Below are 13,429 nucleotides of genomic sequence, written 5' to 3' on the forward strand. Positions count from 1 at the left end.
TTACTTGATAAAATAATCTTCAAAAAAATAATCAAAATTTCCATCAATTATGAGATGGGTCAAATAAATTATACTAAATCTATGCAATGGAGAATGGCACAGTTATGAAAATTTCATTGCCCTATTTGTGCCAGTAAAGAGAAATCTTCTAAAAAAATTTGTTATAAGAGCAAAGTACAGAATATTGTATGTACTAAGGTCCAATTTATGTGACAAAATGCATGGAATATTTCTTGAAAGACACATATGAGACTGGTAACAGTTGTCTTTGGGAAATGGGAGGTGGGATATAGAATGTGAGATTTTTCTTTTCAGTATTCCCTCTTATCTTTTCTTAAGCATTTTACTGTGCATATATTTATTTCACAATAAACTATTTTAAACTATTTTTTTTTCCTAAGGGAAAAGAGAGGGAAAAAGAAAGTCCGAATCAGTAAGACATGAAATACCCTGCTACGTACGATGGATGTAAAGTGTTGTGGGGCTAACACAGGTGGTGACCGTGCAGACCTACCCTCTGTTTACTATTTAACTAGGAAGAGATTAAATTAAAAAGTGACAAAGTAATTTATGGGAACTTTAAAAAACATAAAATTAGCATAAGAAACCATGTGTGAGTGCTCTGTATGCAGACGAGAGTGTTCTCGCAGCAGCACTCGGCTGCGTGGTGTCAAGCCAGAGGATTAGCAGGGCAACCACACGACACTTAAAAAAAGCGGGTGGCTTGTCAGAAGCTTGCTTGTAGCAAAATGGTCACAGGTGCAGCGTAGCACGTTGTTTCAAGCACAAGTGGAAGTTTAGAAAACGTTTTTTGTGTGTGGCCTTGCTGTGTAGATCTTTGGGCTTCCCCGGGGGCTCGGCAGTAAAGAATCTGCAGCAGACACTGGAGCCTCAGGTTTGATCCCTGGGTCAGGCAGATCCCCTGGGGGAAGGCATGGCAACCCCCTCCGGCATTCTCACCTGGAGAACCCTGTGGACAGAGGAGCTGGGCAAGCGATGGCTCATAGGGTCACAAAGAGCTGGACACGCATGAAATGACTGATCACACGTGCACGTAGATCTGAGTTTCCCTACCGAGGATTGAACCCATGCCCCCTGCATCGGGAGCTCAGAGTCTTAATCGCTGCACTGCCAAGGAAGTCCCTAGAAAACTTTTAAAAGAAATCATACTAGGCTATACCTGAAACTAACACGATATTATACATCAACTATGTCTCAACAAAAATTAAAAGGAAAAAAAGCGTAGTAAGGTTTGATTATCCTAGTCTCTCTACACATAGAGACATAAACGTGCCCTTGAAGGTTTAATAAGAGCTTGTCCCAGGTAGAAAAAAAAAGTGGTTCTAGGTGCTAGGATGCTTCTTAAGCAGAACACCCACTGTTCAGTAGAAAGAGTAGGTACATTCTATTTCTAATTCTCATAGCCATCCTGCATTAGGAAGCAGTAGTCTCATTTTAACGTGCAGGGAATATAAAACCCAGAAAAGCAAAATACATTATCCAGTGCCCTACAACTACTACAAGTTGGGATTGGTAGTCGAACCTAGATCTGAATGATTCCAGCACAAGTATTCTTTCTATCAAACCATTCCACTTCCCATGCTGAAAACTTGCTTCTGGTGTTGTTCAGGAATCAAGAATTGAGAAGGAAACGGCAACCCACTCCAGTATTCTTGCCTAGAAAATTCCATGGACAGAGGAGCCTGGCAGGCTGTAGTCTATGGGATCACAACGAGTCAGACACGACTGAGCACACACACACGGGAATCAAGAAAGTAAAAGCAGTGTTTGTTTGTTCATTACCTCAAGGGCTGGATAAGGAGTTAAACTTCCTGATTCTTAGTCCATTCTAAGATATCCTAACTGATATCCTAATTATGCATATCCTAATTATGCATAATTGGTTTGAGGAAAAGGTTTTGGTTTTTACAGTTGAGATGGGGAGACTGCCATGTATCAATGATGTAGCCACATTAAGTGATAGCTAAGAATAGGAATGTTTATTAAGAACTATAATGTTCAGATGCTTCTGCAAGGTGGGTGTATATGACCATTTCACAGATGAGAAAAGAAAGACTTGGGGATGTCAAGCAGCTTACTCGTGGCCCAAAACTGAGTAATAAACAATTAAATGAATATGAGTGGTGAAGTCTGAATTCAAACTCAAAACCCTATTCCAGAACTTTTCATTCTTTCCTCAGCCATGAAGCCACTGAAGTACAAAACAGATATACATAGAAGTGGCAAATATAAGACATTTGTCTCAAGAAATGTGGCTGTGAAGGGAATGAGAAACAGCAGCTGTTAACTAGAGTGAGGGACAAGGAAGTAAGGATCTTGTTGTGTTTCTTTAACGTACAGGCGATCAAACCACGTTTAAGATGGGAAGTGCATCGTAAAGACTGAAACACAGTCCAGAGCACAGAGTAAGTGCTTAATAATTGTTTCTTACTTGATGAAAGTGAAGGAGTTATTGATTAATGGAGCAGGGTCTATAAAAAAGCAGGCATGTCATGAACCAAGAATGGCAGTTAGTATTGGTAACAATGACATTTTTCCAGAGAATCAGAGGCAAAGGAAATAAGGGAAGCAAGATGTAAGGAGGTTTTAAGTTAGAACAAAAGGTAAATGGGGGTCGTCCAGTAGAGTGTTCTCCATGATCTTGGTAAAATAAAAGGTAAAGTATCCGTGGTGAATGAGGAGGGAGTGAGAGGGTCCAGGAATGTGGGGAGCTTTTAAACAACTGTTATGGTAAACGTGATAAGGTCTCAGTGAGACCAGATTCTGAAGAGGCTGTGTTTAGTTAGGTGTAAATGACTGGCATGGGCAGACAATTGCAAGGGACCCCATCAAATACACACTTAGATTGTTCTTAGTGCAGAGTTGATCAGCCTAGACTCAGGAAATACCAGACAATTGCTAGAGCTTTTTGTCCCATTTGGATGAACAATAGCCATATGTCAACCTACAAAGGTGTATAGAAGGTAAAAGTTTATATTCCACATTGCCAGTTCACTGGCTAAATCTTGGGGCAGTTTAGTTCAGTTCAGTCACTCAGTTGTGTCCGACTCTTTGCAACCCCATGAACCACAGCACTCCAGGCCTTCCTATCCATCACCAACTGCCAGAGTCTACCCAAACCCATGTCCTTTGAGTCTGTGATGCCATCCAACCATCTCATCCTCTGTCATCCCCTTCTCCTCCTGCCCTCAATCTTTCCCAGCATCAGGGTCTTTTCAAATGAGTCAGCTCTTCACATCAGGTGGCCAAAGTATTGGAGTTTCAGCTTCAGCATCAGTCCTTCCAAAGAACACCCAGGACTGATTTCCTTTAGAATGGTCTGGTTGGATCTCCTTGCAATCCAAGGGACTCTCAAGAGTCTTCTCCAACACCACAGTTCAAAAGCATCAATTCTTGGGGCAGGCACATAATAATTCCCCAATAAATAACTGAAGACCTTATAAAAATTCAAACTATGATTTCAAAATAACTCAAAAGAGCTCAGTAATGATTTTTATTTGTCGCATCCCTCATCCTTATGTGATCATCTTTTATGTTTATACTATGCTTCACACGTTTCAAGATGCTTTCGATACGTATCAGCTCATCTAATCTTTAAACCTTTATGAAGTATTTGGGGTCATACCACTCCCATTTGACAAATAGAAAAACTAAATCACATGGAAATTAAATGATTAGCTAAAGATAAAGGACTGGTGTAAAGCTGGTGGTAAAATCAGTTTTCTAACATCTGACTCAATTCTAAGACATCCCAACAAAATCATGATTAGAAATTAAGTCTACAGTCAAGGTTTTATGGCAATTGGGGATGATATGATACATTGTTTTGGGGGATGTTTTAATATTTATTTTATGTATTTGGCTGTACTGGGGCTTAGTTGCAGCACATGTGATCTCTGACCTTTCGGTTGTGGCATGCGGACTCTTAGTTGTGGCATACAGGATCTAGTTCCCTAATCAGGGATCAAGCCCGGGCCCCCTGCACTGGGAGTGTGACGTCGTAGCCACTGGACCACCAGGGAAGTCCTCATAGTATCTTTGGTTTTCTTAAGGAATCCATGGATTGAAAAGGAAATCCAGAACCGCAACTCAAGATGCTCCTTAGACCTCATGGACGTGAAGGTTACAAGCACCTTCTTCATCAAAAGTCAACAATGTCAAAATCTAAGCGGTAGATTTCCTGAGTCCTCATAGATCTTCACATTACAAGAGTATTGTCACAATACCCGGAACCAGTATTTATTAAAAAAAAAAAAAAAAAAACTCAAGTACAAAGTTTGTGAAATAACACAATTTCCATTTTTTATTATATAAGTATACTACCACTGTCAAAGTTTCTTCGTTAATTATCCCCTCCCCTTCTCCCCACTCATTCCTCCCTTCCCCTTCAATTCTGCTTTTCCATTTATAGTTTTAGATCCTGACATAACGTCACCACTTTGGGTAGCTGGTGTTTCAGTGAACCTGGATCCACCCTTCACGGCGGGGCAGATAACCCCTGGGCACTGCTGGCAGACTCATGGAGGCCCCTGCCAGGCATTTCCTCCTAGTAAAATGACCCGAGTGTTCCACCCATGTGTCAGAGTACATGACTTGTGTAAGGCCTCTACTAAGCTCCCAAAATTAAAGAGAATGAAAAATTCAAATCAGAGGTTGTTAACTTCCCAGATTCTTGAGAGCTGTTTTCATGTTCTAGACAGTTCTGCAATTTCTCTCCCCTTCATTCACAACTCTTCCCATTTTTCTGTAACCAGTATGAACTGCTCCCTACTGTAAGTACGGTCAGTTCTCTTTTGTTTTTGCTATTAAGCATACTTTAAAATTATGGTTAAGAATTGTATTACCAAACTTATTACATCTCTTGTGGAAGTTTGAGTATTACAACTAGGTGTAAGTCAAACTCCCATTCAGCTTTTTAGCAAAATGGCCAGCATCTACTTGAAACCTTAGTTCAGTTCAGTGCAGTCGCTCAGTCGTGTCCAGTTCTTTGCAACCCCATGGACTGCAGCACACCAGGCCTCCCTGTCCATCACCAGCTCCCGCAGCTTACTCAAACTCATGTCCATTGAGCCGGTGATGCCATCCAACCATCTCATCCTCTGTCGTCCCCTTCTCCTCCCACCTTCAATCTTTCCCAGCATCAGGGTCTTTTCCAATGAGTCAGTTCTTCACATCAGGTGGCCAAAGTATTGGAGTTTCAGCTTTAGCATGAGTCCTTCCAATGAATATTCAGGACAGGATTTCCTTTAGGATGGTCTGGTTGGATCTCCTTGCTATCCAAGGGACTCTCAAGAGTCTTCTCCAAAACCATAGTTTAATAGCATCAATTCTTCGGTGCTCAGCTTTCTTTATAGTCCAGGTCTCACATCCATACATGACTACTGAAAAAACGATAGCTTTGACTAGACGGACCTTGCTGGCAAAGTAATGTCTTTGCTTTTTAATATATTGTCTAGGTTGGAAATAACTTTTATTCCAACAAGCAAGGATCTTTTCATTTCATGGCTGCAGTCACCATCTGCAGTGATTTTGGAGCCCAAGAAAATAAAGTCTGTCACTGTTTCCATTGTTTCCCCATCTATTTTTGCCATGAAGTGATGGGATCGGATGCCGTGATCCTAGTTTTCTGAATGTTGAGCTTTAAGCCAACTTTTTCAGTCTCCTCTTTCACTTTCATCAAGAGGCTCTTTAGTTCTTCTTTGCTTTCTGCCATAAGGGTGGTGTCATCTGCATATCTGAGGTTATTGGTATTTCTCCTGGCAATCTTGATTCCAGCTTGTGCTTCATCCAGCCCAGCATTTCTCATGATGTACTCTGCATATAAGTTAAATAAGCAGGGTGACAATATACTTAAGACCTTAAGCTTTAAGGTCCTATTAAAAGGCCCAGGAACATGATTCCTGAATCTGACTTGGGATGAGAGTGGGCAGTAGGATGTAAACTTCCCTGCTTAGCTCACTGCAGCTGAGCTGTCCTGTACTGTCCAGTAGTCTTGCTGTGTCTGCTACTATGAGGCCCATATCCCTGCACATTTCTCGGAGGAAGAAATTCCAAATGGTCTTTTCAATTCTTGTAAAGCCACAGACTACCTAGGCAATATTGATATCCCTGAGACTTGAGGGATAAGACCCAAATATATAGATAGATAGATTGATCAGAATTTTGGTTGTTAACTCTCTAGCTTTACATTTCTAATTCTTGATACTAACTAAATTCTAAACTTGTTGTTCTTTCCCTTTGTTGTATTTCATATATTTTAGATCTTTTCATGATTTTATTTCAGGCTCCTCAGTTCCAAATCATGAGACATTTTTCGCCCTGTCAACCTGTATCAGTCATCCATCTTTGGAGCCCCATTTTCCACCAACTCCTGAATGTCTACTTTCCTGCTATCTGATTGTCAAATTCTGAAACGTATGTCTAAAACACCACTTTATTTGAATTCCTTTATAAATTATTTTATAGTCTCCAGAGTTAATATTGCCCTAATAAAACTGAAAACAGTTCAATATTTTACTAAGAGGCAAGGCACCAATTAGAAAAGCTGGACTTATGAAAATCTGCTAGTATGTCCATTTGAACTTATCAATAATTTCCATCTCATGACTTTAAGAGCATGGACAGAACATAGCAGAAAGGGCACAAACATCATAAGATATCAACTAAGTTTTATATTCTGGCTAAGTTTGAATTCCACTTCTGTTGCTTACTGACTCTCTGAAGTTTGGTAGTTTTCTTACTTATCAAATGGAAACTAGATAACAAATACCCAAAGAAATGTTATGTAAGTTAAATAAAATTCCATATGCAAATGCCTAAAATGTTTCCTAGCAAAAAATTGATTTATTATGTTATAATTAATCTCAGAAATTTCCTATAGATTTATTGTTTCTGTTTCTTCTTTATTTGCTTTATTATAACTCAATATCCATTCTTTTCTTCCATCACATCAGACTAGATTTTTGCTTTTGAGAATTCTGATATTATTAATTATATTTTGGCACAATTTTTGAAGTTTACATTAAGATTGTAGAACCAATCATATTATAGTAAGGCAAGTCTACCTGTTTTTTGCCTCCCTGAAAAACTAAGATGCTTTTCCTTAGTATTATTTTGTATGCATGCAAATATATTCCTTGTAGTATTTGAAAGTGACCATAGATTTTGCAAAGCAAAATATCCCATTGCTAAATACTAGTGTAACATAGGAATACTTTAGTGTGTGTTCCCTCAAGCTTAATGAAGAACAAGACACTTATAGTTTAGTGTCTCATTTAGCCTGTCAGATTATCTCTAACAGTTTTCCAAAAGTAATTTGGAAAAACAACCCATCCAATTCATCTCCCAGCTCTCCTTTCCTCTGGTTTGACTGTGCCCTCAGGCACGCCCTCTGGTGGTGGTGGTGAGATGGCTGTCATAGTTCCCTGAGCACCCCTTGGAGTTACAAGTCCAGGCAATCACACTGCTTTTTGGACAGCTCAAGTTATTATAACCTGGGAAGGAGGAGTAGATGCCCGGCAAGAAGAGCAGGGGGCCGCCCCAGCGGCCCCATCAGAAAGCCTCCTAATCCTGTGTAAAGATAAATCCATAGCACATGGAGTTCAGGGTAGGTTGGGTTCTAGTCTACCCAGTTCAGCATTCCCCAAACCATGTCTATAATTTCTCACCTTCAGGCCTTAGATCACTCTCATGTGGTAGAGTCTCCCACTTGTCAAAACATTTTCCATGAAAAGATGTCACAAATGGCTAATAAATAATTTTTCTTCTCTTTGGGTAATGGTTTATTAGGGCTTCCCTGGTAGCTCAATCAGTAAAGAATCTGCTTGCAGTGCAAGAGACCCAAGTTCGGTCCCTGAGTCAGGAAGATACCCTGGAGAAGGAAATGGCTATGCACTACAGTATTCTTTCCTGGGAAATCCCATGGGCAGAGGAGCCTGGCGGGCTACAGTCCATGGGGTTGCAAGAATCGGACTCGACCTGGTGACTAAACCACCAATGGTTTATTAATATCCATTCACAGTGGCTTATTCTCTTTGTGTAAAGCTTTCAAGTCACTTACGATTCTATCAAACTATATTATTTATAACTTAAAATAACAAGCTGCATTTTCATCTGTCTCATTCACTAGGATTTTTAATATTTGTTTTATGAAAGAAGAGGTGAGTAATAATACCTTATTAGACAAATGGTCCTGGGACATTGGTAAATAACTTAAGAACAACAATAAACCCGTTAAAAATAGATCCTGATCTCACATCTAATTCCAAAATAAATCACTAATAATTTTTAAAAGTTAAATGTAAAAACATGAATCCAATGAGAAACAGGAGAAAATATAAGGTTAATAATTATGTGTTCTCAGGGTAGGGAAGGCCTTCTTAAATTATCCAATGATAAACTAATTTATCATTAAATTATCCAATTTATCTAGTGACAAATTATCCATGAAAAAATTTACTAATCAAATACAAGAAAAAGTAGTTAGCCTTAAATATCAAAAAACTTTAAGACAAAGAGAGAAAAATATTTCTAACAGATAAATGTAATCAGAAATTTTCATTTATCAGATTTATAAGGGAGCTAATTATCCCTACCTCAACCCCCCAAAAAATGGCTGGCCAAAGAAAACATGAGCTAAGCCTGTGAGATTTTCTCCTGTCAAGGAACGTCACAAGTCAGGGGTGTAGGGACTGGACAATTTTTAAAACTCCAAGAGGACTATAAGAGTGAGGAGAGAGTGAAGTGAAGTGAAGTTGCTTAGTCGTGTCCAACTCTTTGTGACCCCATGGACTGTAGCCAGGCTCCTGAGAGGGTAGTATTTCTAACAATTACCATAAGAGAGGCAGAAATATCTAAAAGGAATTAGGAAACTTTTTGTATAAAATATAAGCAGTAGAAAAGTGGTTGCCAGGGGCTGAGTTGAGGGGAAAAAGGAGAGGTGGTTGGTCAAAGGGTAGAAACTTTCATTTATAAGATGTATAAAGTATGAGGATATAAAGCAGAACATGGTGACTACAGTTGATAACACTATATTGTATAATTGAAATTTGTTTAAGGAGTACAACTTAAGTATTTTTGCCACCCTTCCCAAAAAGATAAATACGTGAAGTGATAGATATATTAATTAACTTGGTGGGGAGAAACCTTTCACAATATATATGTGTATCAAATCATCACATTATACAGTTTAAATATCTTAAAATTTTATTTGTCAATTATACATCAGTAAACTGGGTGGTGGGGGGTGGGGAGAAATGGAACATTTAAAAATCTATGTCCCGTGATACTGAGAGTATTAAATTCTTTAAAGCATTAATTCAACCTACAATGCATTTCCTTCATTATTATGTTTAAAATCCTCATTTCTGCATACTTGGAATGGTCAGTTCTTGCATGGTGAAGATTTGTCTTGATTCACAGTATTTTTTGTTTTGCTTCTTAGGTACCAACAAAGGACCAATGACTTTCTCAACAACTGCTCTACCGCCACCTCCACCATCCCATCCAGCCAGCCAGCCACCATTGCCAGCATCTCACCCAACACAGTTGCCAGCCCCAAGTCTACCTCCCAGAAACATTAAACCTCCCTTAGACCTCAAGTAAGCAAAAGATTATTTCGCCATTTCTTTTTTTTTTTTTTTTCTTCTTCGCCATTTCTTTGTCAATCTCTTGTCAGGAATTTTCAAATGTGCTTGGCTGAGTGCTGAGGGTTCCGTGTGACTCTGGTGGAGCCACAAAAGTGGTCAGTTAGCAGGGAGAAGAGATGGCTTAGCAAGCTGCTCTCACACCTCCATATCCTTTAGCAATTCTTATTTATCTGCTTTGGCAATGGTTTTCCCCTTAAGAGTTCATTTGAGGAAAATTTCTAGAGCCTTTTTAGAAGTTCTGAAGCATTCTTCAGGTCCACACAACCACCATCTCCTTAACCTTCATCATCATTTCCGCCACCACTACCATTAGCATCACTGCCACCATCGTTTTCATCACCACCGTCATTTTCATCACCACCGTCATTTTCATCACCACCGTCGTTTTCATCACCACCGTCGTTTTCATCACCACCATCATTACTACCAATACCACCATAATATTTTGTTGGCGGCCTGTAACATGCTAGGCACTTTACATATATAATCCTTATGACTTTATTGAGTGGATAGTGTTTTCATCATTTCACAGATGAGTAAATGGAACTTTACAGAGGTTAAGTAACTCTCAATAGCAGACTGTCAATAGCAGTCTGAGTCCACTGTATACTTAAAAGTTTAACCACTCTGCTAAATAACCTCCTATAAGTAAAAAAATGGAGGTTTTCTCTGAGTAATCAGATTTCTGACTGTGTATTTAAAAAATAGGAAACTTATTCAAGCCCACTTTCACTTTTCTTAGATGGTACTTTTTAGACATATGAGAACTGTATATGTTGTTATGCACAGGCTCTTTATCTGTGATTTACCAGAAGAGCTGGTTGAGAAAAAAAAAGCAGAAGACTGGGATAGAATGAAATATTGTTTCAAAGATAAATAGACAATGGCAAGCATAGATTCTGTTGGCAAGTCAGAGTAGATCTTCTATTTCTTCTTCTAAAAAATTGTTTTGCATGATTATCCTTTACCACAAATATGCCAAAAATATTTAGCTCCAGTTGTTTTTCCTTCACTCCAATCCCCTACCAGATTGATGTTCATTACATTCTAAAGTACTTAATAACCATAAGCCTTATGATAGACTCAGTTAATACCATGTCTGATTGACAGCTTTCCTTCAATGCTGATAATTACAATTTAGAACAGGAGTTGAAAACACACTTGTCAAAAAAAAAAAAGAAAACACACTTGTCATGGGTAGTTAGTGCTACATTTCACTTTATTAGGCTTTGATGGGGAGTGAGGGGGTGCTGTTGGTTAAAAAGAGAACTCCAACTGAATACAAGATGTTAGAGCAGTTTACTATTTTACATACAGCCTGCATTTTACATTTATGTTAACCACATGCCCTTCCAGACATTTGAGTTTATGAATCCTAGTTTATGACAACCAGCTACCAAAGCAGAATATGAGCCATTTGCCTACTAACATATGAGTGTCAAATAAATATTAACTTAATTAAAATAACTAATATGTGCTCTTATATAAACTTGATTTCTGTATAAACTGCTTTCTTTTCACATGTATTAAATCCTGTGTCTTTATCCTACTCTGAGGAATCTAACCCATTAGATTTTGATCTCAGTACTTTTGAGGCTTATTATATGACTCTATCCAAACAGCTGGCTTTAATTAGGCTTCTGGATCCTGTGTAATTCTAGTGAGAAATTTCAGTAAGTACCTTGAGTATGAATTCTTGATAATTGATAAGGCAAAAAGACTGGTGATTCTTTGACTGAAGAAATCATGCAGGAGGGTTTATCACTATTGCTGTTGTTTGAGCATTCCCGGGACCAGTCCTAGGTTTGGGATCAACCGCAAGGACACTCAGGACCCAGCACACAGGAGTACTCGTGGTTGAGGTTTATCCTAGTCATACTCTTCTTCTAAACTTGGCAGTGGACAGAGTAAAACTGCTCCTTTCTCTAGCTACAAAAATGCAATGCATGTGTGGTATTGCTTCCCAGGGAAGCCTATTAGAGTCATCTTTCCATTGAAAGCTGCCACCTAGGCACCTTCTGCCTAGCAACTATCAAAATACCAGACCTCTAGAAGTAAAGCAGGTGTTCACCGTAAGTCGTGTTGTTTATACAGTCTAGACACAGCAAAGCACTCTTATCATTAGGCAACTTTTCCTATCAGTGCAAGGAATGCTTTAGAAGCTGAGTTCCCAGATATAAGCCAACAGACTATCTTGGTAGAAGATTCTTTTTAAAATAGCAGCTTCAGGCCTGCTACGTTAACTCTTTTCTGTAAACCTGCCCCCTAGAATTCACTGTGATAAGGTGAGGAATACAAAGTTGTAGAAGGAAGAACGAATTTCAAAGAGACCAGTAGCCTGGACTACTGCATCCTACCGATGTTGGTCAATTTCCCACATATTTAGGAAATTCTTACAAAGTCGAAAAGAGTCCACCAACCATCCAGGTTCAAATGTTTGCCTGTAACATTGCTTACATCAGAAATTAGCAAAATCCATCAGTTGTAATAAATTTAACTTCATCCTTATTTCCATTTTATTAAGGACTCCTAGTTCAAAAATCTGATTCATTTAAGAGTTACCAACTCCTCAAAATGTATACTATCAGAAAAAAAAAAAGATGCTGAGAAACAAGAATTTAGATGTTACATTGCCTAGATATGCTGGAACTGTCACATCTAAAAGTTAAATGTCAGATGAAGATGAAAGCTAAGGAATATCTGTCAGATGATTATTTTTTCAAAAGTAAAAATGTGGTATATGGTGTAAGACTTTCAGGCTTCCATCAGAGAGCCCAAGTAAAATCCAAAATGAAGAAATATCTAGGTTGGAAACTTTCCTGCAAGTAGGGGAAGCTAGAAAAGACACAAAGAGGAAATGAAAGTAAAATGGGTCTTGATAGTCAGACACACAAATTTATATTTCATGCGAGAGGGAAATTTATAGAATGATCTTTAAGTAAAATTGTGAAAGATGGTTGTCTCTGTGCTTTTTCTTTGCACCACCGTCCTTCTAGTAATTATTTTGTGAGGCACCACTTTGTGCCTTTGTAATAGAAGTTCAGGAAATATCAGTGAACAAAATAAAGATCCCTGCTCACAGAAAGCAGGGGGCAAGAGTCATAAGGGAAAAAATAAGAAACTAGTAAAGGATATAGAATGTTAGCAAATATCAAGTGATGTGGGATAAAGTAGAGCAGGTTAGGTGGTGTAGTGTGACGGCTGGGGACAGTGTGTTGCAACTTTAAAAGGAGAGATGAGGGTTGCTCGCCTTATAGGAAGTTATACTTGAGAAAAGACTCAAGGCAGTAAAGGCGTTAAAGCATGCAGATATCTGGAGGAAGACCATTCTAGTCTAGTCAGAGAGGACAGACAGGACAAAGTCCTCGAGTGTCTAGGGACTCGGAAAGAGGTAACTGAGGCTGGAGTAGATGGAAAGTGTAGTAGAGACAGACTCATGCAGACCCTGCAGGTCGTGATAGAGATGATGGCTCTTATCCTAAGTGACATGGGAAATGCTGAAGAGCTTGAGTGGAGCAGTGATGTTTTCGGGCTCACATTTTGTGAGTATTGCCTTAATTGCTGTCTGAAAAGAGGTAGTAGGCAAATGTTGAAGAAGGAAAACCAGTTAGGCAGATCCTACCGAAATGCAGGCAAGATATTCTAACCAGGATGGTGCAGTGGAGATGATGACAGGGGTCCAGATTCTGGATGTACTTTGAAGGTAGAGACCACAGAATTTGGACTTAGGGTATGAAAGGAAAAGAAGATCCAGGGTGACT

General features: G+C 39.0%; 1 protein-coding gene across 5 annotated transcripts in view; it reads left to right on the forward strand.

Moving 5' to 3' along the window:
- FYB1 (FYN binding protein 1) overlaps window positions 1-13,429 on the forward strand; it is a 174,248-nt gene that overhangs the window by 115,214 nt on the left and 45,605 nt on the right. For all 5 annotated transcript variants that reach the window (XR_011562440.1, XM_070774733.1, XM_070774734.1 and 2 more), the window contains exon 3: window positions 9,464-9,620. Coding sequence is in view for 4 of the 5 variants with exons in the window: in XM_070774733.1 (XP_070630834.1) it covers window positions 9,464-9,620 (157 nt within the window). In the remaining variant the exon portion in view is untranslated. The remainder of the gene's footprint in view (window positions 1-9,463; window positions 9,621-13,429) is intronic.

Source organism: Bos indicus, chromosome 20 (assembly GCF_029378745.1).
Source record: "Bos indicus isolate NIAB-ARS_2022 breed Sahiwal x Tharparkar chromosome 20, NIAB-ARS_B.indTharparkar_mat_pri_1.0, whole genome shotgun sequence".
Lineage (NCBI taxonomy): Eukaryota > Metazoa > Chordata > Mammalia > Artiodactyla > Bovidae > Bos > Bos indicus.